Source organism: Chiloscyllium plagiosum, unplaced genomic scaffold, assembly GCF_037043375.1.
Source record: "Chiloscyllium plagiosum isolate Xiang-an unplaced genomic scaffold, Cpla_swu_hap1 HiC_scaffold_46, whole genome shotgun sequence".
Lineage (NCBI taxonomy): Eukaryota > Metazoa > Chordata > Chondrichthyes > Orectolobiformes > Hemiscylliidae > Chiloscyllium > Chiloscyllium plagiosum.
In genome coordinates, this window is record NW_028270184.1 from 19,346,992 (window position 1) to 19,373,201 (window position 26,210).

The 26,210-nt window shown below is 42.9% G+C and overlaps 1 protein-coding gene and 1 pseudogene across 9 annotated transcripts in view; both read right to left on the reverse strand.

Moving 5' to 3' along the window:
• LOC122543966 (uncharacterized) overlaps nucleotides 1–26,210 on the reverse strand; it is a 199,269-nt gene that overhangs the window by 23,786 nt on the left and 149,273 nt on the right. For 2 of the 9 annotated variants that reach the window (XR_015754592.1, XM_043682972.2), the window contains one exon: nucleotides 12,659–12,746. Coding sequence is in view for 4 of the 9 variants with exons in the window: in XM_043682972.2 (XP_043538907.2) it covers nucleotides 12,693–12,746 (54 nt within the window). In the remaining 5 variants the exon portion in view is untranslated. Of the gene's footprint in view, nucleotides 1–11,624; nucleotides 12,553–12,658; nucleotides 12,747–19,030; nucleotides 20,445–26,210 lie in introns of those variants that run through there. The other 7 variants (XM_087983724.1, XM_087983721.1, XM_087983723.1 and 4 more) reach the window with 6 other exon arrangements.
• On the reverse strand, nucleotides 22,749–24,416 carry LOC148136286 (uncharacterized; annotated as a pseudogene).

Genomic DNA, 26,210 nt, shown 5'->3' on the forward strand with positions numbered 1-26,210 from the left:
AAACGTTTACACTCTCGAAGCCATTCAGTCTTCTACATGTTTTAATTAGATCGACTCTCATCCTTCTAAACTCTATCGAATATACACCTAGAGTGCTGAAGCCTTTCTCATTGTTTTTCATAAGTTTCTCATTATTGAGGCTATTCTTCTGAAACTCTTTGAACACGGTCCAGGTCCAGTGCATCCTTTCTGAGATATGGTGTCTTAAAGCTGCGCAAAATGCTCCAAATGTCGTCTGAACAGAGCCTCAGAAGTGCATCCTCTCAAAATAAATGTCATGATTCCATTTGCCGTTCCAACTACTGACTCAATCTGCAAGTTTATCTTGAGTGATTCCTGAACTAAAACTCCCAAGTGTCTTTGCACTTCAAATTTCTGAATTTTATTCCAATTTGGTAATTGGAATGCCTCTATTCTTCCTTCCAACGTGCATATCCTCGCACTTCCCCACGTTTACTGCATCTGCCACCATTGTCCACTCTCCTAAACTATTCATATCCTTCTGTAGCCTCCTGAACGCTACCTGACTCTCTAGCTATCTTAATAACGTCTGAAAACTTAGCCAGAATGTCTTCACTTCCTTCATTGATGTATAACGTGAAAGATTGTGGTCCCAACACTGAGCCTTTTGGAACACTACTTGTCACCAGTTGCCATCCAGGGAAATACACTTTTATCCCCACTCTCTGCTTTCTGCCAGACAGCCATGCTTCTAACTGTGTTAGCACCTCTCCTCTGAGACCATGGGCTCTTATCTTACACAGTAGCCCCTGTGTGCATCCTTGTCAAAGGCCTTATTGACGTCCAAGTAGATAGACATCCAAGGCTCACCTTGGTCTAACTTGTTTGTCACCTCCTCAAAGATTTCCAGCAGATTTGTCAGGCTTCGTCCCTTTGTTGAAACCATGCTGACTTTGCCATATATTATCATATGCTTCCATGTTTTCATAAATTCATCCTTCACAATTGAGTCCAGAATCTTACCCATGAACGATATTAGGCTAATTGGTCTGTAATTTTCCATTTTTACCTTACTCCCTACGTAAACAGTGGTGCCACGTAAGCGATTTTCCAGTCCTCTGGAACCATCCCTGATTCTAGTGATTCCTGAAAGATCACGATTAACTCCTCCACTATCTTTTCAGATATCTCCTTTAGAATTCCGGATTGCAGTCCATCTGGTCCAGGTGATGTGTCCACTTTCAGGCCGTTCAGTTTAACTAGCACCTTCTCCTTGGTGATGACCATCATACTCAGCTTTGTCCCCTCATTCCCTTGATTTTTTGAGAATGTACTCCTGTCTTCCACCGTGAGGACTGCTACAAAGTAATTATTTAATTGCTCACCTATTTCTTTCTTCCCCACTACTATCACTCCAATGCCATTTTCCAGCAGCTCAATGTCTACTTTAGCCTGCCTTTGCCCTTTATATTTCCAAAGAAACTTTTATGGTCTCCTTTATGTTACTGGCTAACTTAGTCGAATATTTAACCTTCACACTTCTTATTTATTTTTCTTTTTGTTGCCCTTTGTTGGTCAATGTAAGCTTCACAATACTTTGGTTTCCCACTTCACGTGGCCACATTATAGGCCTTCCCTTTTGTTATTCTGTTATCCTGACTTCCCTAGTCAGACATAGGTGCCTCATCGTCGCTGTACAACGCTTCGTTATTTTTCTTTTCTGCGATGATTCCCTGCTGTATCCTGAATTATTCCCTGGAATTCCTGCTATTATGTTTCCACTGTCTTTCCTGCTCGCCCTTTCTCCCAGTCAATTCTGAGTAGTTCCTCCCTCACAACTCTGTATTTGCCTTTATTCAGCTGTAATATCGTTAAATCTGATTTGATCTTCTCCCTCTAAAATTTCACAGTAAATTCAATCATATTATGATCACTAGCTTCTAAAGCCTCATTCATCTTAAGTTCACTTGCCAACTCTGCCTCATTGCACAACATTAAGCACCAACTGGCTCCACCACAATCAGCTCCAAAAATCCATTTGCGGAACACATGCGGAAAATTATGCGCAAATTAAGCAGAGGTAGCATAGCTTTCTGAAGACAAATCATGTCTGCCTAATTTATTAGAGTTTCTTGAAGAAACCTCAACCAGAGTACACAAAGGGAAATCAATAGATGTGATGTATTTGGAATTCAAGAATGCGTTTAATGCAGGAACTGACAAAAGGTAAGTTGATAAGATAACAGCCATGATGTTGGAGGTCATATCTTCGTGTGAATAGAGAATTGACTGATAGGTAAGAAAGAGCAAGTAAGAATACTGGGGTTTTCAGGTTAGAGAACTACAACCAGTAATATTGCACGGAGATCAGTGCAGTAATTACAATAGTGTACAATACATATATTAATGACTTCGAGGAAGCAAGTGGATGTGCTGTAGCCAAAAAAAGAAATAACAAGTGGAAAGTCCAGCTGCCAGAGGGATAGAAATAGTTTGCAGAGACATATGAATAGTTCAAGTGAAGAAAAATTTGGCAAATGAAAGATAATATACAACAGTACGAAGTTGTTTATTTCAGAAGACACGTAAACATGGTGGAGAAATGCTGCAGACTGCTGCGACTTTTGGGCGTATTTGTGCGTGGAAGATAGAAATTTAGCAGACATAGGCAGAGGGTCATCAGGAAGTTCAGTTGACTGTTGGCCCTTAATTCACGTTGGTTGTTGAAAGAGTGGGACATCTCAGTGAAGCTGTAAAGTTGTCTGGTAAGAATACATCTGAAATAATGTGAGCAGTTTTAGTGTCATTATTTGAATAAACATATCATGTCATTGAAGGCAGTGCAGAGGAGATTCACAGAGAAAATCCCTGGTATGCAGAACGTAGCTCTTTTTTTTTAAATAAACGATTATCTCATTGGAATATATAGGATTCTTAAGGGGTTTCACAGGGTCAATTTTGGGAGGATGTTTCCACTCATGGAAGAGTCTAGGGACAGAAGGCATAATATCGGAATATGGAAAATGGGAAAAAGATAGTAAAGTCGTTGCAAGGAATTTAGCATGAGCCATAATCCTATTAAATGTTGAAATGTGCTCAAGGTGTCGACGGGTCTCCTCCTGCTCCTTTTTTTAAAAATTGCTGCCAGGCCTGCTCAGGTTTTCCAACTAATTATTTTCTGGTTGCTTCAGCTCCCAGCACCATTCCTCTCCCACGCACAGTAACATTTGTCCATCGACAGGACTTGCACTTCACATGCGCCAGCTTTCAATGGGCGGGGCCCGAGGAAGACGTCATCGTCGGACACGGGTGTGATTAGAGTCTTCCAAACCAATTGAAGAGAACGGGGGCGGGGTGATCTTTTTAACAGGCCCCAGATACCTGATTTTTAAAAAGATTTTTCGAAGTTTTATAATTTTTTCAACCTGGTCAGAAATATTATTCTAGATCTCTGTGAGGCTGAAATATTGGGAAACTTTCAAACGTTCGCAAAATAATACTAAAAACTTAATAAAAAGGGTTAAGTTAAATTACAAAATAAAAAACGGACAGCAAAAACTTCGATTGGTACTTAGAAAAATCGGTAAGATGAATGTTGATCCCTTGGAAGATGAAACTGGAGAGTCAATAGTGGGAAGTATGGAAATGGCAGAGACACTAAATCAATACTTCGTCTCTGTTTTCATAGTAGAAGACAAGAACAGCATTGCTATTTGAATGGGCAGGTCAGCGGCTATAGAAATGGCAGAACTCAGAGCAATCAATGTCGATAGGGAAAAAGTACTCAGCAAACTATTGGGATTGAGAGCAGGTAAGTCCGCCGGTTCTGGTGGCATACATCCTAGGTTATTAAAGGAAATGGCGGTGGAGTTAGTGGATCCATTGGTTACAGCATTCCAAGGTTCCCTGGACATGGGAAAGGTTCCAGTTGGTTGGAAAACTGCTCGGGTAATTCAAATAGTGAGAGCAACAATGTGTAAGAAATTACAGACCAGTTAGTTTAACATCTGGTGTGGGAAAGTGTTACCATCATTCATTATGGGAAACAATACCAGGAGGTTCGCAAATTCAAAACACAATCGATCACGGTCAGCATGCATTTATGAAAGGCAAATCATATTTGACTAATTTGCTGAGTTCTTCAAAGAGGTAACAAGTAAGTTGGATAATTGGGATCCTGTAGTCATAATATTTCTGGACTTCTGGAAGACATTTGATAAGGTACTGCACAAAGGTTAATTCATAACGTTATGGGTAATTTATTAGCTTAGATAGGTGACTGACCGATGGACAGAAAACAGAGAGTCGGGATTTTTTTCTGAATGGCAATTTTCTCAACGGTACTGGGTTCTATAGGGTTTGATGCTTAGACCCCAGCTATTTACAATATACATTAAAGACTTGGATACAGGGATAGAAGCTTAAATACCCGAATTTGTGGATGAAACGAAAATAAGTGGGACAGTAATTTGCAAACAGGAAATGAAAAATCATAGACATAGGTATAGATATGTTTGGAGAGTGGGACAAAATGTGGCAGACGGAGTTTAACACGTATAAATGTGAGGTCATGCATTTTGTTATAAAAACGGGAAAGGAACCTATTACCTAATTTGGGAGGGACTTCTGGATGCACTGGTGCAGAGGGATCTGGGTGCCCTAGTTCATTTTATATAGAAAGCTGGCATGTAGACACGACAGATAATTAAAAAACGATTGGAACTTTTGCTTTTATAGCTAAAGGAATAGAATATAAAGGTAAATAAGTATTACTGCAACTACACAATACATTGGTGAAACCGCATGTGGAGTCTTGTGTGCAGTTTTGGTCCCCTTATTTGAGGAAAGTTGTATTGACATTGGAGGCAGTGCACAGGCGGTTCACCAGTTTCGGCCCAGAGATGAGGGGCTTGTATGAAGAGAGGTTGAGCAGTGCAGGCCTGTTCTCTCTGGAATTTAGAAGAATGAGGTATTCAGAATGATAAAAGATATGAATAAAATAGATGTGGAGTGGATGCTTCCTCTTGTGTGACATTCTACGATGAGAGATCATAGTCTTAGGTTAAAACAGAGATGAGTAGAAACTACTTCTCCTAAAGGGTTGGGAATCGGTGGAATTCACTACCCCAAAAGACACTGGGTAAAGAAAAGGAGGAGGGGACAGATTTGTAATTGGTGATGGGTTGAAGGGATATGGACAGAAGACAGGAAAATAGGACTGAAGAATGTATCAGTCATGATCGAAGAGTGGAGCAGAGTCTCTGGGCCAAATGGCCTAATTCTGCTTTTATAACTTATGAATGTACGAAATCTGGAGCAGGCGAGACTAGAACACAATCCAGGGTTGGGGTCATTATCTCTGTGCTAAAATACGTCCATTACAATATCAAATCCTCCCAGTGGGCAATTGCACCTTTTGTCTCCCGATTCACAGGCAGGGATATGAACCACGATACTACTGACGATGCTGGTCAGTTGCTAGATTATGGAGATAAGGATGGAGAATGGGTGAGTATTTCAGGAGCTTTCATTAATGCCATAGGCTGAATTACCTCCTTTTGCTGTGAAATTCGTAAGTATTCCAAGCCTGCCAATGATCTGACCTGTGCCACACAAGCACAGCCAACTTAAGGAGAGACCAGAGGTATGTAGGTGCTGCAGGAACGGATTCAATTCCCTGTTTGAGCTGAAAAGTCATTCCTACATGCACACCAGGAAACGGTGATCCACCTGCTCCACATATAAGAATGAATTTGCTGAGTCATCCAACCCCAAACACATCAGCAACTTCCTAGTGGACAGACAGGATTAAACTTCCTAGCTTTAACACGTTGACTTTTTATAGTCAGAGCGAAAATCACAGTTGTCCAAACTGTGGCCGTGCCTAGTGATGTTGAGCGACCAGGTTTTGAATGCATGACCGTTCAGATAACAATGGTTGCTGTGGGGATCATAGCGATGACCGAGAGTCTGTCTCTTTAAATGCTAGGTTGTTTCTTTGCTATTCATAGGCATGACCTAATGGATTGCTTTCTGAGGCCGGATTGCTGCTGCAAGAAATGCCATTACGACGAAGGTCTGTGTTTCTTTTTATGCAGAGTTGATTTCTTTAATAATTAGTATAATTTTGGCATCAGAAACATTTACAAGGATGTTGCCTGGGTTACAGGATTTGAGCTATAGGGAGAGGTTGAACAGGCTAGGGCTGTTTTCCCTGGAGCGTCGGAGGCTGAGAGGTGACCTTATAGAGGTTTACAAAATTATGAGGGGCATAGATAGGGTAAATAGGCAAAGTGTTTTCCCTGGGGTCAGGGAGTCCAGAACTAGAGGGCATAGGTTTAGGTGAGAGGAGAAAGATATAAAAGAGACCTACGGGGCAACCTTTTCACACAGAGGGTGGTACGTGTATGGAATGAGCTGCCAGAGGAAGTGGTGAAGGCTGGTACAGTTAGCATTTAAGAGGCATTTGGATGGGTATATGAATAGGAAGGGTTTGGAGGGATATTGGCCGAGTGCTGGCAGGTGGGAGTAGATTGGATTGGAATATCTGGTTGGCATGGACGGGTTGGATCGAAGGGTCTGTTTCCGTGCTGTACATCTCTATAACTGTCTGGCTCTATGCACTGTAATGTTCAGTAACAGCCGTCTGTGCCACGTAGAACTTGCTCTGCAAAAATTTACCAAGCCTCTTCAGGTAGCTCCTTTCAAACTACTATCAAAAGATGGACAAGAGCAGCAGCTACATGGGAGACCATTGCCTGATAGATCTCTTCTAAGTCACTCAGCATCCAGATGTGGAAATATTTCACTGTTTTTCAACGTGTTGGGCCAGAATCCCGGAATAGCAGGGTGGGCGTACTTATGGCAAATAAACTACAAAATGTCCAGGAGGTAACTCAGAGGCAGGGAATTCCAGGCCTTATGGCTAAAGCATCTTAAGGTGCATCCGCCCATGGTGGAGCAATGAAAAAGCTCCACAATGTAAAATTGTGTAAAAGCCAGCACTGGAGCAGTCCACATGTCTCGGAATAGTGATGAAGAGGGGAGAAGCCATGGGAGAAATTTGAAGACGAAGATGAGAATTTTAAAACCTGGGTGATGCTTCAATGGGTGGCCAGTCCATGTCATTGAACACGGGAGTGACAGATGAATGAGAATTGTTGCAATGTGCCAACATCAATTTTTTAGATGACTGAAAGTTTAGAGGGTAGAATGTGTAAATTCATTGATTACAACAGTGAAGTGGTCGAACCTATAGATAAAGAAGGGACGAATGAGTGTTTCAACAGCACCTACACTGAAGCAGGGACAGGTTCGAATGAGATAACAGAGGTAGATACAGACGGTATTTCTGTTGACAAAAATGTGAGACCAGAAACCCCTCTCAGAATCAAATGCAGCACCAAGTTGTGAACAGTCTGGCTGAATCTCAGTGAGTTACAAGGGAGAAGGATGGAGGCAGTAGCTCAGTCATGAAGATAGGAGCAGTGATCGGAAACAGTAACCTAATTCTTCCCAATGTTTAGTTGGAGTTAATTCATCAGCATGAAAAGATCGAGGAACTAGAATAGACCATGAAGCTATTCCACATTTAATTTAGTTTCAGCTGGAGCTAAAGAACACTGGGATGTTTAGACAATCCACTTTCACATGAATGGCTCCAGGAGTGAGAAATTTCAGCCATACAGTTAGTTTTGAAAAGACAGAGAAGATTTAAAAGAAGCTTTCAAAATAATGAGGTGTCTATCCAGAATAGAGAGTGAGAGACTGCTCCCACTGGCAAAAGATTTGAGAATAAGAGCGCAGCTGTGAGTAGAATGTAACGTTATTTCGATAGGCTAAGGCAGTGGGCAAATGGATAGCAATTACAGTTTAATGAGGGAAACATGAGGGCATCCACATTAGAAAAGTGGATAGCAAAATTTGAAAGGCAGATTATTTAAAAAGCTGTATATGTAGAGAAGGGAATGTTCACCAAGACTTGGTTATCCTTGTGCATCAGTCACTGAAAGCAAGTGTATCTTTGCAAAATGCAGTAAAGAAAGAAAAAAATGTATTTTGGCCATCATAGCGAGAGTATGAACAGGAACAAGCAAGTCTTTTTACAATTATGCAGGACCCTGGTGACGCCACATTTTGAATACTGTGTGTAGTTTTCATATTCTTATTTGTGGAAGGATGCTGTTGCTATAAGGGAGTGCAATGAAGGTTTACCAAATTGAATCCTGGGATGGCAGGATTGCTGTATGAGGAGAAATTGAGTTGGTTAGGATTGTATTCACTGAAATTATAATAAGGAGGGATCTTTATCAAGCATTCAGAAATTTTCTGCAGTGTGTAATCAAAAAATGAGGAAAGCTATCTAAGAACTAGCTGAGTCAAGCAAAAAATAATTATCACCAACAAGATTCCAAACTTGTGGCTGGGAGATCTGTAAAAATAAATAATATTTTAATTTAATAATCTGATCGAATCTTCAGCATTGTATTCAAATTAAGAGGTACCATTCTATACAATCACTGATCATCACTTCAATGGTTAATCCACAATATTCCATTGGCACGGTTCCACGGGCCACTGGCGGAAAGAATTCCAAAATTTGGGGGTTTGTAATTAGAGGGGGTGTAGGCAAAACTAGGATCTGCACAAAAGGGGAATGTTGTCACAAAACGTGAGATGGGTGTATAAATATGGGGAAAGGACAACATTTGGGAAAGGAGAAAGTGAGGAATGAAGATGCTGGACAAATATCAAAGTCGAGAATGTGTGGTGCTGGAAAAGCACAAGCAGGTCGTGCAGCATCCGAGGAGTAGGAGAAACGATGTTTCGGGATCAATATCTGGGAAAGGTCAACAATTGGGAAGGTATGAGTGCCAAGTTAATGATCGGAGCACATGATTTTTAGGGCTTGTAAAATCTGAGGGGATCACAACAATTGGGGAGGTGCAACTTTTGGGGACATTAAAATGCCCCGAACGTGAGTACTTGCAGAATATTTCTAGGGCCTGCAAATTATAGGGGTCACAAGATTTAGAAGCTGCATCATTGGAGTGGAAACAACATTTGGTGAGGGACTTAATTTGAAGATGGGACACAAAACCGAGAGTGTCACAAATGGGGGGCACAAAATTGCTGTGGGGAGACATTCAGGGGTATCCATATTTAAATGGGGGAGAGCAATATTTTGAGGTCGGAATATTGGAGGTGCAAAATATGCCAGGGACACAAAACATGGGAATGTGCAAAATTTGGGGATCCCTGAAAAATGGAGTTGCACAAAACTGTGGGAGGTTGCAGGGAGGGAGGGAGGGCACAATATTTGATGGAGCTCTAAAATTGGAAGGAGGGCACATTATTGGGGGAGGCTGCTGAAGAACTTATGGTGGCATGGCAACATTTGGTTGTTGGCTAAATTCGAGGTGGCATACAAACTGGGGAGGAGGCAACAAATTTAGGATGTGGAGAAATTTGGGAGTGTGCAATTTGTGAGAGAATGCACTACTGGTGAGGGTGAAATACTGGAAGGTCTACAAATTTTATGGGGAACACAAAACTTATGGGGGGAGCACCACATAATTTCCAGGTGAAATTTATAAATGGGAAGCAAAACCTACCGTTGGTCTGCAGAGAGATGGGATGGGGGAAGAGAAAACCAAATGAGAAGATACAGTGGAATAAAAGAGACTGACGGGAAAGTGGGAGAGGGGAATAACAGACAGGGGAAAAACACGAGATGAATAAAGAATGGGATAAAATGGAGATGGCATTAAAAATGCGATGGGAGAAGGGAAAAAGAATAAGGAAAAACAGAGAAGGGGAAATAGCGATGGGGAAATAAAGAGACAGGGAAAACTGATGTACGACAAAAAGTGATGGAAAGAAATTGTGGAAAAACAGAAGGAAAAAATTTTTAAAAGTAGGAAAGAATAACGACAAAAGCAAAAAGACGAGGTAAGAGTCGATCATACAAGTGAAAGAATCATAGAAAAAGGCTGGGGAGTGAGACAAAACGGGGAAAATTAAGTGGGGATCATGAAACGGGGAAAGAAAGAAAAAATAGAAGTTGGAAAGAACAGAGAGGGAGGTAAACAGAGAGAAGTAAAGAGAGAAAGAAGTAAAGGGAGATAGACACAGAGATCAAGAGACAGACACAACAACCCAAAGGGAGAGAGAGAGGTGGGACACTTAGAGAGACATCGAGACAGAAAAGAGACAAAGAGAGGAAGACAGAAAGACAGGCAGAGAGAGAGAGCAAGAAAAGGGGAAATTGTGTGTGTGTGTACGTGTGTGTGTGTGAGAGAGAGAGAGAGGTGTTAAGGAAAGACATGGAGAGACTGAAGACGGGCAACTCAACATTCTAATGGTTTGCAGTTCTCTCAATGGTTATTCACACTCCCGCTCTCCCATGAGGGATAGACCCTGCCACTCGGGCTTGCTTCAGCCTGGATGCTTCAGAGCACGACGGCGTGTAGTTGACGAATCAAGATTGGCGATGAGACTCCAAGTACACACCACACTCTCATACACTGAGACCACACAGAAAATCTCTGATACTCACCTCCGGTTCCATCCACATGGCAAGGAACTATGGCAGTCAAAGTCAATTTTAAATACCTTCAGGTCGTTCACTCAGCTTCCTCTTCACCAAACCCAACTCATCGAGTATTTTGTTTTCTGGAGCACACCCCACACGCACCCCTAGTTATGGAACATTCTAATAGACATCTTATGACATTCGAAAAGGGAGAGGTGCAAGAGTGACAAAAAGCAATAGCTCGATAATTTAGTCCAGACTGCAACTTTCTGTCCCTCTTCTCCCCCCTCTTCATAAATCACACACGGGCCCCAGATGAAAATCCTCACAGAGACAATGTCGTAGGATAGAAGCAGCAGCGTCCACAGCACAGATTTATGTGGACAATGGAACATCGGCTTTTGCAAAAGAAATAGACAAACAATTATTTGTTCATCTGTGTTAATCTGCGTTGGTGTGACCAGCTCTGTCTGCAGTGCGACACACGGTCCCTCAAAGGATGTTTAAATATGGCTATAATTGCCGGTCCACATGCGTCTCTGAATCTGGTTTTGCAACTCACTGCATGTCAGTCTGTGTTCTCAGCTCTACCTGCAATGGGATCTACTTTGAATTAGTGATAGAAACGTCGATGAATCAGTCATAGCCTCTCTCTCTCTCTCTCCCCCCACCCACCCCCCTCACTGTTATTTAAAGTGATACAATGCCACTCTCTTGTGGCCTCACAACATCACATCACAAGCACCAAGCATTTCTCTGTCACTTCCTGCTCCTCTGGAGGGATAGAACAATCTCAAAACACATCGATTTTTCATTTCCCCAGCGACTGAATCAATTCCCCATCACATTGATCACTCATTCCTCCTGGGGGTTGGACCAATTATTACCTTTAGCAAAAACAGACCCGAGTTGACATGTTTCATTCATCAACTGAGAAATAAAAGAAGGACAAACCACTCTAACACAGCTCCATAGCAGTTGGGAATTGATACCGGAGCTTCGCATTAAGAGGCTAAGACACCATACAGATTACAAGACACATTCACAAAGCAGTGAGAAAAATATCTGGAAACTTAAATTTCATAACAATCAGGGAAAACAACATAAAAAGCTTTATTTAGAGCAGAACTAAAGTTCAGTTCCAGTCACTGTGCACCGAGTGTAGGAGTTTTTGACAGATTTAGATGATGTAGAAAAATAAAACATTATTTCAATTCTATCATGGTCTTAAGGATTAGGGAAGCGAAGGTTAAGGTTTTGGGAAAGAGATGCGGCTGTGACATGTGGAATAGTTTCCTTAAGATCAACAACAGCAACAGACGTCTACCCTGCAATCACTTGTGAACTTGCTAGTTATCTCAGCAGGTGGGATGACGGAGTAAATCCTTTCCCACAGAACAAGCAGGCAACAGCATCTCAGCAGTGCCTCAGAAAGTTGTTTTAATGGTCAAATCGTTCCCCATACTCAGGGCAGGTGAGTGGCCTCTTCCTGGTGTGAATGTTTTGGTGTGTCAGCACATCATGTCTACTTTTAAAGACCTTCTCACTGTACGAACACTTGAAAGTTTTATTATCAGCGTGAACCAGTTTGGTGTGCCTGAAGGTAGGATAACAGAGGTTGCCTTGCCGGACGCAAAACAGATGAATGGCCTCTCCCCAGTACGAATTCGCTGCTGTTTCAGCAGATGAGATGATGCAGTGAGTCCCTTCCCATACTCTGGGCACGTGAATGGTCTCATCCCAGTGTGAGTGCGTTTGTGTGTGAGGAGGTTGGATGAGTTTCTGAATCCCTTTACACACATGGCACAAGTAAATGGCATCTCCCCGGTGCGACTGTGTCTGCAAATTTCCAGCAGGAATAAACATTTGAATCTATTCCCACAGTCCACATATTTCCATGGTTTATCCATTGTGCAGGTGTCCTCATGTCTCTCCATATTAGATGACCAACAGACTGCTTACCCATAGAGAGGACAGGGATACATTTCTCCCCACTGCAAATGGGGTGATGTTATTCAGGCTGTGGAACTGGTGCAGGACCTGTCCACCATCAGTTACTGGGAACGAAATTAGAATTATTCTTAAGTAATATCTCTTCCACAATAAATTCCTGAAATTTGAACAGGTACCCTCAGCTTAGCAAGTCACCCTGGGACTACTTACCGTGACATCCTCCATTTGCAATCATTTGAGCTGGTCAGTCTCTGCACGGCTGCGGGTTAAATTTGGCCGTTTCTCCTCGCTCTCCACTCTGGATGAGAATTAAACAACAACACGTTACACGCAAAGTAGGCCACGCAGCGAACTCCACTTCCAAACGCCACCCTAATGTAATGCAGCTCTTTAACATTTCAACTTGTGGTTTGAGACTGGGTTCTGCGATTCCAGCTCACTGACCTTTGGTCTTCAATAACCAATTGGTCCAAGGAGCTCGAGCCGCTTGTCCCCTGCTGCAAACTTCTCTGAATCTGGCTCTTTGAACCGCTGAGACTCGGTGTCACTGAGGCTGCGTTTTGCTTCCAGGAGCTGCACTGCTCTTGTTCTACTCGGCCTGATGCTCTCTGGAGGCCGGGCCATATTTCATTTGCGCAGTACCGCCGCATCGCGGAGATAGGCCTTATTCATCTCCGTGGAGGATTCCGGGTTCACTGTGCATTATTCAATTTATTACATATGCACAACAAGGTGACCCATGAAATCTACAGCAGCTCTTCAGTAGACAAACATTCAAGTGATAGAACTGATATATGGACAGAATCTGTTTTGCTTAGTTCTGGAGAATTGTGGATAACTCGAAAAATGAAGTTATAACTTGTCTGTAAAAACTCAATGATTCGATTATTTTGGAGGGGAAACTTATCTCCAGTGAAAAAATCCAAAAGTTGTGTGATTTAGAAACGATGGAAATGCCACTCCAGTCAGCCCTGCTGATGTAGAGGTGAGGATTTAGCACAGTCACTACAGTGGCCCGCGTTTGATTTCCAGTGAAAGAGTCGGAGTTTGTTGCTCCTGACATACATAACATGGTAACAAAACAACCACAACAGTAAATCCTTCAATTGTCTCATATCAGACGCGCTAGCTCTTTAAAGAAGGGAAAACTGTCTTGACTGTCTCTGTTCAGTCGGACAGTTTAACGTTCATTCTGTTCTGATTTCACTTGCCAATGAGTTTCTGAAGACCCACAAAGCTGGATATTAGTTTTTGTTGTTTGTTTCCTTTCCATTCCAAGGAGCCACAGTGTTTGGTCGGTGGGTTTGGGCGATGGAAAGGTGCCCATGATCAGCGCATGGGACTATTTCATCTTTGATTTCTCAAACAGAGCTGCAAGATTGACTCTGAATTTGTCTGAGACGTTTACAGGGAAAGTTCTTGCAAATCAGGAACTCATACCTCATCTCGCTTCAGGAAAACGATAAGGATGAGCTTTGAAATTTAAAAAAGCTGTAAATTAAACTGCGCCCCAGTTGGAATTGAGAGAGCAACCTGCTGATTTGTAGATAGAGACGTTAGCAACTGTGGCATTGAGCTCAGACACAGTTAGGGCACACATGAGCAGCAATGGAAACATTCACGCGATCAACAACCTGTAAAGACTACCAACGTCATTACTTCACTTCAATCGTCCCCATTTGTGAGGCAGTGCCGTTCACTGGTAAACAAAACACATGTGTCCTCAGGTGTCTGCTTCAGGGTCGCCTCCACTCTGCTGGAACTTTGCAACGTTTTATTCACAGTCACTGTGCTATTTCATGAGCCACTCCAGTGGAATGTACTTTCATACTTTGAGACATGATCTCTTCGAATCAGGACCCTGAACAAATTAAGCAAGAAACCTCTGGGCATTTCTAGTACAGAATCGAGAATGAGCCGAGTTGAATGACGCTTTTACTGTTGCCGCCCCTTCACTGCAGCTCAGCGCCTCACAACGAGCACCAGTTAGCATCAGCCTGTTCCGTACCTTCCTGCAGTTCAACTGCTGAATAACATCCGATTATCACAGCTCTGTTTTCATCACATTGAAACCCAGGGCGATTATACAAACTATTTCCAATCTTGGAGAGAGAAACATTGCTGCTGAAGATGTTCATGACGTAAAGAATAGGCACAAGAGTGTGTACAAGTCAGGTCACAAGAGTTACTGTTAGCATCACTGAGGTACCCTGCTTAGGAATCAAAATTTGCATCGCCCAGACCTGAATAGAATTCTCAGTCAGAAAATGAAAATTTATTTCTCTTCAAAGTTTGTGCGAAGATTTGTAGCTCGGGTGCTCATTGTTGTGGTTCTGTTCGCCGAGCTGGAAGTTTTTGTTGCAAACGTTTCGTCCCCTGGCTAGGCGACATCATCAGTGCTTGGGAGCCTCCTGCGAAGCGCTTCTTTGATGTTTCCTCCGGTGTTATAGTGGTCTGTCCCTGCCGCTTCCGGTTGTCAGTTTCAGCTGTCCGCTGTAGTGGTTGGTATATTGGGTCCAGGTCGATGTGTTTGTTGATGGAGTTTGTGGATGAATGCCATGCCTCTAGGAATTCCCTGGCTGTTCTCTGTCTGGCTTGCCCCACGATAGTAGTGTTGTCCCAGTCGAATTCATGTTGCTTGTTGTCTGCGTGTGTGGAAACTAAGGATAGCTGGTCGTGTCGTTTCGTGGCTAGTTGATGTTTTCATCACATACATCAACTAGCCACGAAACGACACGACCAGCTATCCCTAGTTTCCACACACGCAGACAACAAGCAACATGAATTCGACTGGGACAACACTACTATCGTGGGGCAAGCCAGACAGAGAACAGCCAGGGAATTCCTCGAGGCATGGCATTCATCCACAAACTCCATCAACAAACACATCGACCTGGACCCAATATACCAACCACTACAGCGGACAGCTGAAACTGACAACCGGAAGAGGCAGGGACAGACCACTATAAACACCGGAGGAAACATCAAAGAAGCGCTTCGCAGGTGGCTCCCAAGCACTGATGATGTCGCCTAGCCAGGGGACGAAACGTTTGCAACAAAAACTTCTAGCTCGGCGAACAGAACCACAACATTTATTTCTCTCCTTGTGAATTATTCGAATGAAAAAGAAATTCCTGGTTGCACACAGAACACACGCCCTGAGCTAGCCAGAATCAGTCCAGTGATTGTTTGCATCTATTGAGAAGAACAATGGTAGCAGATATTCTGGGAACCTATCACCGCAAATCACCCTCCAAAGATCTCACCATTCTGAGTTGGAAATATTTCGATGTTCCTTCAGTGTTGCTATGTTTAAATCCTGGAACTCCCTCCCTACCAGCATCATGGCCGTACTTCCGTACGGAGGAATTCCACGGTTCTGGAAAGTAAATCACTATCTCCATCTCTTGGGTAATTAGGGATGGGCAGTGAGTACTATCCCACTATGTGGTGTCCATCTCCAAGGAAACCAATTTTAAAAGCTGCAGTTTCTAAGCGGAGACCTGCAAGTGGTTTCCTATGGCTGCTCTGATTTCTTCGTACTGTTCAAAGATGTGTACGTTAGGTTGTGGTTAAATGAAGCATGAACGAGCTGGAAGTGCTATAAGTCAGAGTCAAGAATTGGAATTACACCATCTGAGAATTTGGTGCTATATTTCTGATCAAACTTCCTCAGAACAGTTCTCGACTTGAAGCAGTAACTCTGATGCTGAGCTTTTCTAGCAATTTCTATTTTTGTCAGTGGATGGTAAATTTGGCTTTGGAAAGATAGAGTGGGGGAGTATGAAGTTCTTTGGCGGCTGGCTGCTGACTCAATGGGCCGACTGATCTTTGTCTCTACTGTATTATCACTGACTCAATGAATTTTAGTCTTTTTTTCATCTTTTGGTTTTGAAGTTCCTCCTACAATATGAATTGCAGAACTGCGCACAATATTCTACCTGTAGCCGAATGAACAAGTGAAATAAGTTTAGGGTTTGGAAATTGTCCACTCCGTTCTCATAACTGTCCTTCCATTCTCGATGGGATATGTCACAGGAAGGACTGTGCTTTCTTAATCAGCGTGGGGAAGGACTTCACTCTCGGGGAGACAGAGTGCAAGTGACAATGCAAACGTGACTTGAGCAAGCTGCATCATATGTCGGTGTTGGAATAAAAGCAATTTGACAGATTTATTTCAGACTGAAGTGTTTATTAGAAGCAGGAAGCTAAGAAAGATATACTTTCTACCCCACTTTAAACACTGCCCCATCCCACCGAATCCAATCCATTGTCAGCATTATGCAGGAAACTTTCTCTCAGGACACCCTGGTCCAATTTTCTGGTTTATGACATCTCTCCTCACTACGTAAGGTTCCAGACACACCTTCCAGTAATTTATCTGCACTTCACTCAATCTCGTCAATTGTATTTCCTGTTCACAATGTGATATCTCTACACTGGGAAGAGGAAAACAGAGTGACTGTCAAATTTGAGAGCACTTATGTTCTGCCCGGAATAAAATGAATCCAAGCTCACAGATTCCTGTCACTTGAACATCCCACTGTGTTCCCATGCCACCATTTCAGTCTTGGGTCTGCTGCAATGCTCCCGCAAGGCACAGTGCAAGCTGGAAGAGCGACACCTCATTTTCTACTGAGAAACTATGCAGCCTTCAGGACCCAACATCGAGTTCAATAATTTTAGAACCTGTCAGCCTTCTTCCACCTCTTTACCCACCCACCCATCCCAGCAGTTCCACAGACTGGGGTTGGGCTCAAAACATTATCTCTTCTTTCTCTCCACAGATGTATTATACCCACAGATTTTGTTCAGACATTTCTGCTCTTCTTTAGAGAACTTTGTTCTGTCTGATCACCAGACTGCAGAAAGCTTGAGATTGCACCGGAAGGTGTTCAGAGGAGATTGACCAGAATGTTGCCTGGGCTGGACCATTTCCACTATGAAAATGGACGAGCTAGGCTGGTGCTATTTATCTGAGAGGAACTGATTAACGTGCACATATTATGAAGAGGATAGATATGTGTGATAGGAATAAACGTGTTGTGCGATGGATTATTAACCAGGGATATTGGATAAAAGCAAGAGACAGGAGATTTAGAGGATAGTCAGGAAGAATATTTTCCCCCAGAGACTGTTCTTTGTCTAGAATTCAATATCTCAATGTGTGGTAAAGCTAAAAGTCATCACAACGTTTCAGGAATATTTAACCGAACACTTGAAGTGTCAGAGCACACGTGGATAATGGCAAGGGACTGGAAAGTGGGGCGAGGATAAATAGATTCTGAATGGGAGACACGAACACAATGGGTCAATGGCAACTTGGTGTACTATAAGGAGGCTGCAAGTGCAGCTTGTGCCGCAGTGGAAAGCACATTGGATTTCTAAATTATTACTCAGGATGCTGTTCGAAGCTTAGGCATTCCTATCCCATTAGAGTCGGATTTTAGTTCAAGTTTGGAATGAATTAATGAAGATTCATTGTGAATTCCTGCCATCTGGAATTGCAATCCCTCCTAGTTGAAATACCTCACCTTCTCGGGGCAAGTTTTGAGGGAATCGCATCATTTGAAACTTGACCAAACCAGCATCGGCTGCTCACCTGCAATGTTCGTGCAGAAACCCAACTGGCTCGAAATGCAACATTTCCCTCCCATAGCTGCATAATTTTGATTTTGATTTAAGGTATACCTCGGTAAATATCTGTTTCCCAATGGGCGACAGGATGATGTGGGTTGTCTGGGAAAGGACATGAAAGTGTTTGGTCAGTCATGACGGTATCGAATGGCAGGGCAGGGCTGGTGGATTGAATGGTCTCCTTCTTTTCCTCTCTATCTGGGCTGTTTCTGGCAGAGGATTTTACCAATAACATGATGAAGACAATGTGAATCTAAACCACGGAATATGAAAGTCCTCCCTTTTACCCCGCTGCACTCACAGCTGGAAGAGACAGCTCCTGGTGCAGCTTGAGATAAGACAGGCGCTCTGACAGACGGCATGCTCCTTCATACAAATTTCCAACTGGACACATGGAGTCAGCAACATGAGGATATTGGAGATTCAGAAACAGATTTCCCCCTTGCTGGGTTGGAGTTCGGGCCACGGTAACAAACATAAATTTCTGTCATTCTGAATCTTACTCTGGACTCTTGATCTTTACAAATTAAACACGGCATTCATATTTCAAAAAAGACATGCTACATTAGATTTACAGTGTGGAAACAGGCCCTACGTACCAATAAGTCCACACCGACCCTCCGAAGAGAAACCCACTCCTCTACCCTATATTTATCCCTGACTAACACACCAGGCAATTTAGTACAGCCAATTCACCTGACCTGCACTTCATTGGATTGCGGGAAGAAACTGGAGCACCTGGAGGAAACCCACGCAGACACGGAGAGAATGCACAAACTCACACAGACAGGAATTGAACCCAGGACCCTGGTTTTAGTAAGGCAGCAGTGCCAACCACTGAGCCACTGTGCGGCCCATGTTCTTAGATGTAGTAATGGTGAAGATTATTGATGTTCTGTGTAATGTGGGTCAGGTTATCTGTATGAACTTTCCAAAGGAAGTTAACTAAGTGACAGTGAATCGAATTATTTGATGAATTGAAGCCGATGGAATGGCAAGCCCCATGACAGAGGTCAGGTAACATTGTCCATAATCAAGGCAGGAAGCCACGGAAAATTATTTTTAAAGCAAGTCTGTTTTATACAACATTTTTCTATGTCCCTTTCCTGAACCTGGTGCTCCATAATCAATAGTCCATTAGCAGTATAACCTCCTCTGCGATCGCTTTCATTTCAGAACCACAGCAAAAATAGAGTAATTGGATTGCAGGACCCAGCTGTAAGATTAGGACTCATAACAGCATTGCTGTTGACAGCTCCAGTGGTGCAATTGGTCAGCGTCCGGTACTTAAAGGACAGCATAGAAGTGCGTGAAATGCTGAGGTTGCAAGCTCGACCATCACCTGGATCAGCTTTTACTGACAGTGACAAGAGATTATTGGAACCTGAGGTTGAGAAGCAGTTGCAAAACAGTATTGAGTAAACCAGCATTTATTCCAAAAACCAAGTTTCTGATTTTGTGGAGTGTTCTGTCCTTGAGAAATACTTCAATTATTAACCAAACAACTGCAAATATTCACCAGGTTACTATCCATCTGTGGATACAGAAACAGAGGTGAGGTTTTAATTCGATGACCTTTCTCATATCATTAGCCCTGGACTGGATTTAATTCAAGTAAAGACTGTTTAGCTCATTTCATATTACATTTGCTGCAAAGTCGCACAGGTTATGATACCAACCCAAAAAGAATCAGATTTAACATGATCAAGATTTTGTTTTCAAGTGGTGCTGTGAAGAACGGAGAGTTCAAAGAGGAATAAGGATGATTCTTGTCACTGGATTTCTTGAGCGGAGGTTAGTGAGCATTAAATGAACTCACTCCCTTTGCTGGTGATTGTGGCACAATGTTCAAGGCAACAGATGATAGTAATAATGGTGTGTTACATCGACAGGTCAATTCCTCCCTCACTGTGGTATAATTTCCCTTTAAAGGGATGTTAGCATCGCCATAGTCTTAGGGATCAGTTGAACGAGGGAGATTACGATCTTTATGGTAACCTGAGAGACTGCGACAATTAGTCGCATGCTGTTAATATTGCTTTATGTCGTAAACCTTTTTATCCAGCGGTCTAAACTAACCTGATATCCGTTAATGCAGAGATAAAACTAAAAGCTCAGTGGTTTTACATTTCATAATAGTTACCTAGAACAATCTGCTACAAATTTTCAAACCACCAGCTCTTTTTATACTTTGTCTTATTCAGTTGTAGGTCTTACGCAACGTATTTCCAATTAACGCTAACCAATTACACCATCCCATCCTGGTAGCCCAGACTCGCTGTTCCTGTTAAATTCATTCCTTGTGTGTCAGCACGTATCTTTTCAAATGTTCTGGAATCAGCTTCTGAAACATTTTGTTCTGGAAAAAAAAATCATTCCCGACTTCAATAACTGTCAGAATAAAAATGCCACCCTGCTCTAAACTTTTCTTTATCATTTAAAGCTGGTTTGGAAGCTCTAACCCTGAGTTAAAGACCCATCTGAATGGGGGAATATGCCTCCTCTTTACTCTTATCAAATTCACATCATCTGGAAAACCTCCATTAGGGCACAACTGAGTCTTTGTGTATTCTCCCCATGTGATCTATTCATGTATTCCACCACCCCAATAAATGCTCTCCGTGTCTCTTACCCCGTTTTAATATCTCAGTAAATTCCATCTTGAAGACTCAAGATCCAGTACAACACATGAAATCTCGCTGTAATGCTGTACAATCTTATTTTCAGTGTAGAGAAGGTAGGAGCTATATCAGTCACAACAGAATTGGTTGGTTGTTGCAACAACGGTTTAAATCCCTGATGGGGAAGATACAGTTTTTCCTCACTTTTCTCCCCTCTCTTAACATTTGCTAAAGTAACACAGAAATGGATCATAGAATCCCTACAGTGTGGAAACAGGCAATTTGATGCAACACATCCACACTGACCCTTGGAAGGTTAACCCTCCCAGATCCACTCCCCTACCCTACTGCTGTACATTTGCACTGAATGGACAGATCTCCCGAGATCAAGCCTCACGGAGAACATCTTGAATGAACATAGACCAGTGATTGTTCTACTTCACACCCAGGAAAATAAGAAAGCGTGATTATGAGTGAAATACATTTTATGCTAAATGTCAGTTTCTGTCGTATTTGTGAGTTAGCTCATTTGTGAGTCTTGCCTCATTTAGGAGTTGGAAATTGTATGCTCTATAGAAAAGGTCATTAATATCTACCCGGAGGGAGGAGGTCCAAATACTGACTCCTTGAGAAAGCACTGTACAATCTCCTTGAGTCTGGAAAACAATTCCGTCACAGACAATGTTACATCTCCGCTGTCACAGGGCTTTTCCTTCCATCTGCTTCAATTCTTCACAGATTTCGAACAGATCTTGTCACTGATTCATTTGCATTCAGATCATGCGAGCAGAGTATCACAGTGGGGGTGCGCTAGGCCCATAATCCAGTGGTAAGACCATACACTGGGAACCGTACTCTGCTATTTATCATTTCACTAATGCTGGTGAGAAGTACAGTATCTGCTGCTCTGCCCAATTTACTCACCTGTTTTAAGAAGCAAGATAAACCGTCTCAACGGTTTCCTGTTACCAGTAACTGACCAGATGTTGCAGTTGTCTAAGACTCTGGGCGGCCGCATCTGCAGTATTGTGTGCAGTTTTGGTCGCCATACTATAGGAAGGATGTGGAGGCACTGGAACGGGTGCAGAGGAGGTTTACCAGGATGTTGCCTGGTATGGTAGAAAAATCGTATGAGGAAAGGCTGAGGCACTTGGGATTGTTTTCATTGGAGAAAAGGTTTAGGGGTGACTTGATAGAGGTGTACAAGATGATTAGGGGTTTAGATAGGGTCGACTGTGAGAATCTTTTTCCATGTGTGGAGTCAGCTATTACAAGGGGGCATAGCTTTAAATTAAGGGGGGGTAGGTATAGGACAGATGTTAGGGGTATGTTCTTTACTCAGCGAGTCGTGAGTTCATGGAATGCCCTGCCAGTAGCAGTGGTGGACTCTCCCTCATTATGGGCATTTAAGCGGGCATTGGATAGGCATATGGAGGATAGTGGACTAGTGTAGGTTAGGTGGGCTTGGATTGGCGCAACATCGAGGGCCGAAGGGCCTGTACTGCGCTGTATTCTTCTATGTTCTATGTCTCAAATTGTTTTTATTAACACAGGGGCCAAGTTTTATATGTTAAAGCCATGCACTAGTCGAGACTGTCCACTGTCACACATTCCTTTGCCCCCAAAGAGGTGTCAAGATGATGTCCTGAATCGCTTTATCCTGTTCCCTGTCACTCCGGGATGATTTAAATGGTAAAATTTATTGTCTGAGCAGGGACCAACGTGGTGAAGGTTATAGATTAGAGTGCTGCTGGAAAAGCACAGCAGTTCAGGCAGCATCCGAGGAGCAGGAAAATCGACGTTTCAGGCAAAAGCCCTTCATCAGGAATATTCCTGCTCCTCGGATGCTGCCTGAACTGCTGTGCTTTTCCAGCACCACTCTAATCTAGATTCTGGTTTCCAGCATCTGCAATCATTGTTTTTATCGTGATGAAGTGTATACCTATAGGTGTGGTGTGTCTGAGCGACAGGACTCCCTGCAGTAACATCCCACACTGATTCAAACTCTCCCTGCAGCACTCTCCCTGTGACATCGAGGGGAACACAGACACAGTTCACCATTACAGAAAGGGATTCTCGCTTTCCAAAAACTCTGCATCTTTACTTCAGTCTCAGATGATGCATTTTGGACGAGGTTACCAAAAGGTAGTTTTTAGTTCCTGTGCATGTGCACGCCCCAAGTGATTGAGAGGGAGCAAAAGGACGAATGGGCTCTGCCCTTCCGCAGCATAGCTTGCAAGTAGAAACAGAATGGTTACCTAAGAATTCGAACAGATTTTGCAGGCTCGAATTCCCCTTCATGACTCTGTGATCACATTCGCAAAAAGGCCCAAGATACTGTGTTTAACACAAAGCCCATGTATTTGACTTTTATCTCGAATATTTTAACTTTGCTTTCAGTCCTTAATATGATTAACAGCAAAGTCCAATCGCTTTAGAGATCTGTAAATTCGGTGCTATCTCAGCACGGTCAATGAGTGAGCTGTGACAGAAGAGATGAACAGTCTGTCCCCCAGTGGGATCTTACTGCTCTCTCCGCAGGGTCAATGAGTGAGTTGTTTTTTTCTCAGAGGGAGCAGGTGAGTGTTTTCTCCCCAGTGTGAATTTGCTGGTGTAGTGAAAGTTTAGATGATCGCCAGAACCCAATCCCACAATGAAACAAATGAAACGTTTGTCATCATGTGAACTTGTAGATGGGACTTCAGTTCCATGGAAATTTGATAGTACTTCCCACAGAGTAGATATTTGACAGCTCTGTTACCAATGTGAACATGTTGATGATAAAACAGTCCCCAGGAACGTGTATAGTGATTCCCACAATCCGAGCATTTAATAAGTCTCTCCTCAGTGTTGAACATGCTGATGAGATTTCAGTTCCACAGAATTCCTAAAGCACTTCCCACAGTTGCAAGGTCTCTCCTTGCAACAGTCGCCAGGAGTTTGTATGACACTTGATGCAGTCTGAGTATTTAAAAGATCTCTCTGTGGTGTGAACTTACTGTCTCAGCAGGTGGGATGATCGAATTAATTACCTCCCACAATTGGAGCTGCAGAATGGTCTCTTACCAGTGTGAAACTGCGGGTGCTCCATGAGGTCAGATGATCGCCTGAACCCAGCCCCAAAGAGAGAGCACATGGACGTGCTCTCCTCAGAGTGAACACGTTGATAAGACATCAGGTCCCTACTGATTTGTCACACTCCCCAGAGACTGGGTATTTAAAAGGTCTCTCATTAATGTGAGCAAGTTGATGGGCCAACATGTCCCCGGGGACTTTTATAGCACATCCCACAGTTTAGGTAGTGAAAAGGTCTTTCCTCCATGTAAGCACGTTGATGGGCCATCAGGTCGCCAGACCTTTTATAGAATTTTCCAGAGTCTGTGCATTTAAAAGGTCTCTCATGAGGATGAGCATGTTGATAGGATGTCAAGTCCCTGGGTGTGTTAAAGCATTTTTCCACAGTCTAGGCATTGAAGAGGTTTCTTCTTGTGAACAAGGTGATGTTACAGCAGGTTTCATTACTGAGTGAATCCCTTCTCAGCTGATGAATGCCTGTTATTGGTGTGACTGTGTTGATGGATTTCCAGCTCAGATGGGGAAATCAATTCCTCCCTGCAATCCCCACATTTCCACAGTTTCTCCCCAGTGTGACTGCTTTTGTAGTTTGTGAGCTCTGATGACTGTCAGAAGCCTTGTCCACACACACACATGCAACATGTGTACAGTTACTCTCTCACTGTGAATGGGGCTTTTTCCATCTATGTTCAAAATCCAACCACATTCCATTTGTGATCAAATCGGTGACTCTATCAGATCATGATGTGATGTATGGTTTGCAAATCTTCCCCTTTTATAACCTTATGAAATTAACGTTAAACAAAAATCAAGACAGTGAGAGAGAATCTGACTTCAGGTTTATATGTGAAGATAAGGACTGAAAGAGAGGGGTTTTTAGACACGTACAACTTAACCAGAACTTTCTCAGAATCTTCCAAGCACACAGTCTCCACCACCGAGAATGTCAAGGATACACATTTTGAGCCCCATGTGTCATGAAGGATTCAAATCGTCCTGGAACAGGTCCACAGTAAGTTCATGAGAATGATCTCAGCAATTAAAGGCTTAATATATGAGGAACGTTTGAGGACTTTGGGACTATATTTGTTGGAGTTTAGAAGGATGAGGGGAGTTCTGATTGAAGCTTGCAGAATATTGATTGGCCTGGAACGAGTGGACAGTGGAAAGATGTTTCTATTGGCAGGAGAGATGATGACCTAAGGGCACAGCCAAAGAACAGAGATTAGGAGAAACGTCTTCAAACAGAGATTGGTGAATCTGTGGAACTGATTGCCACAAAAGGCTATGGAGGTCAGGTCATGGAGATAAATGCTTGATTGTCATGGGGATCAAAGATTATGGAGAAAAAGCAGGAAAGTAGGGTTGTAAAACCATCAGATGGAAGTGAGGACTGCAATTGCTGAAGATTAGAGTCGAGAGTATGGTGCTGGAATAACACAACAGGTCAGGCAGCATCCGAGGAGCAGGAGATGGCTTTTCAGACAAATGCCCTTCATCAGGAATGAGGAGGTGGAGAGATAAAGGGCGTGGGACTGGGGGTGAGGTAGCTGAGAGCACGTTGGTTGATGGAGATGGGGATAATGGTGATAAGTCAGAGCGGAGAATGGGGCAGATATTTGGGAAAGAAGATGGACAGGTAGGACAGGTCATGAGGACAGGGCCAAATTGGAAGATTGGATCTGAGATAAAGTGGGGGGAGGTAAAATGAAGAAACTGGCAAAAAGATCCCCATGGTATCAATGTGGATTTCACCAGTTTCCTCATTTCCCTTCCACCCACCTTATCCCAGATCCAAACTTCCAATTTGGCCACCCTAATGACTTACCTACCTGTCTATCTTCTTTCCCTTCTATCTGCTCCATCGACCCCTCTGACCTATCACTATTATTCCCACCTCCATCCATGTAGCACACTCACAGCTACCTTCCACCAAGCCCTAACTCCTCCCATTTGTCTCTTCATACCCTTGGCTGACAGCCTCATTCTTGATGAAGGGCTTTTGCCTAAAATGTCGACTCTCCTGCTCCTAACCTGCTGTGTTTTTCCAGTGCCACACTGTCGACTTGAAAAAACCATCAGTCATGATTCAATAGCGGAGCACATTCGATGGGCATAATGGCCTAATTTTTGCTCATTTATCTTATGTTTTTATAGTATTATAGTGTCAAGAAGAAAAGTTACAAATATGTGTGTGCCTTCCTTGCTGCTCTCGTAGTTGGGATTCAGCAGTCTCACTACTGTTTCCTGAGTTTGATTCTCAGTCAGAGAATGAAGTTTAGGTCTTCCTGAACAAACTCTTAAAATGAACACGAATTCCTCACGTTCAAAACAGCAAAGTGAGCAACTCTGCAGAATCAGTGAGAGATTCACATCAGAGATTAAAGCAAACTGGAGGAAGCACTGAAATCCATTTCTATGGCCTGCAC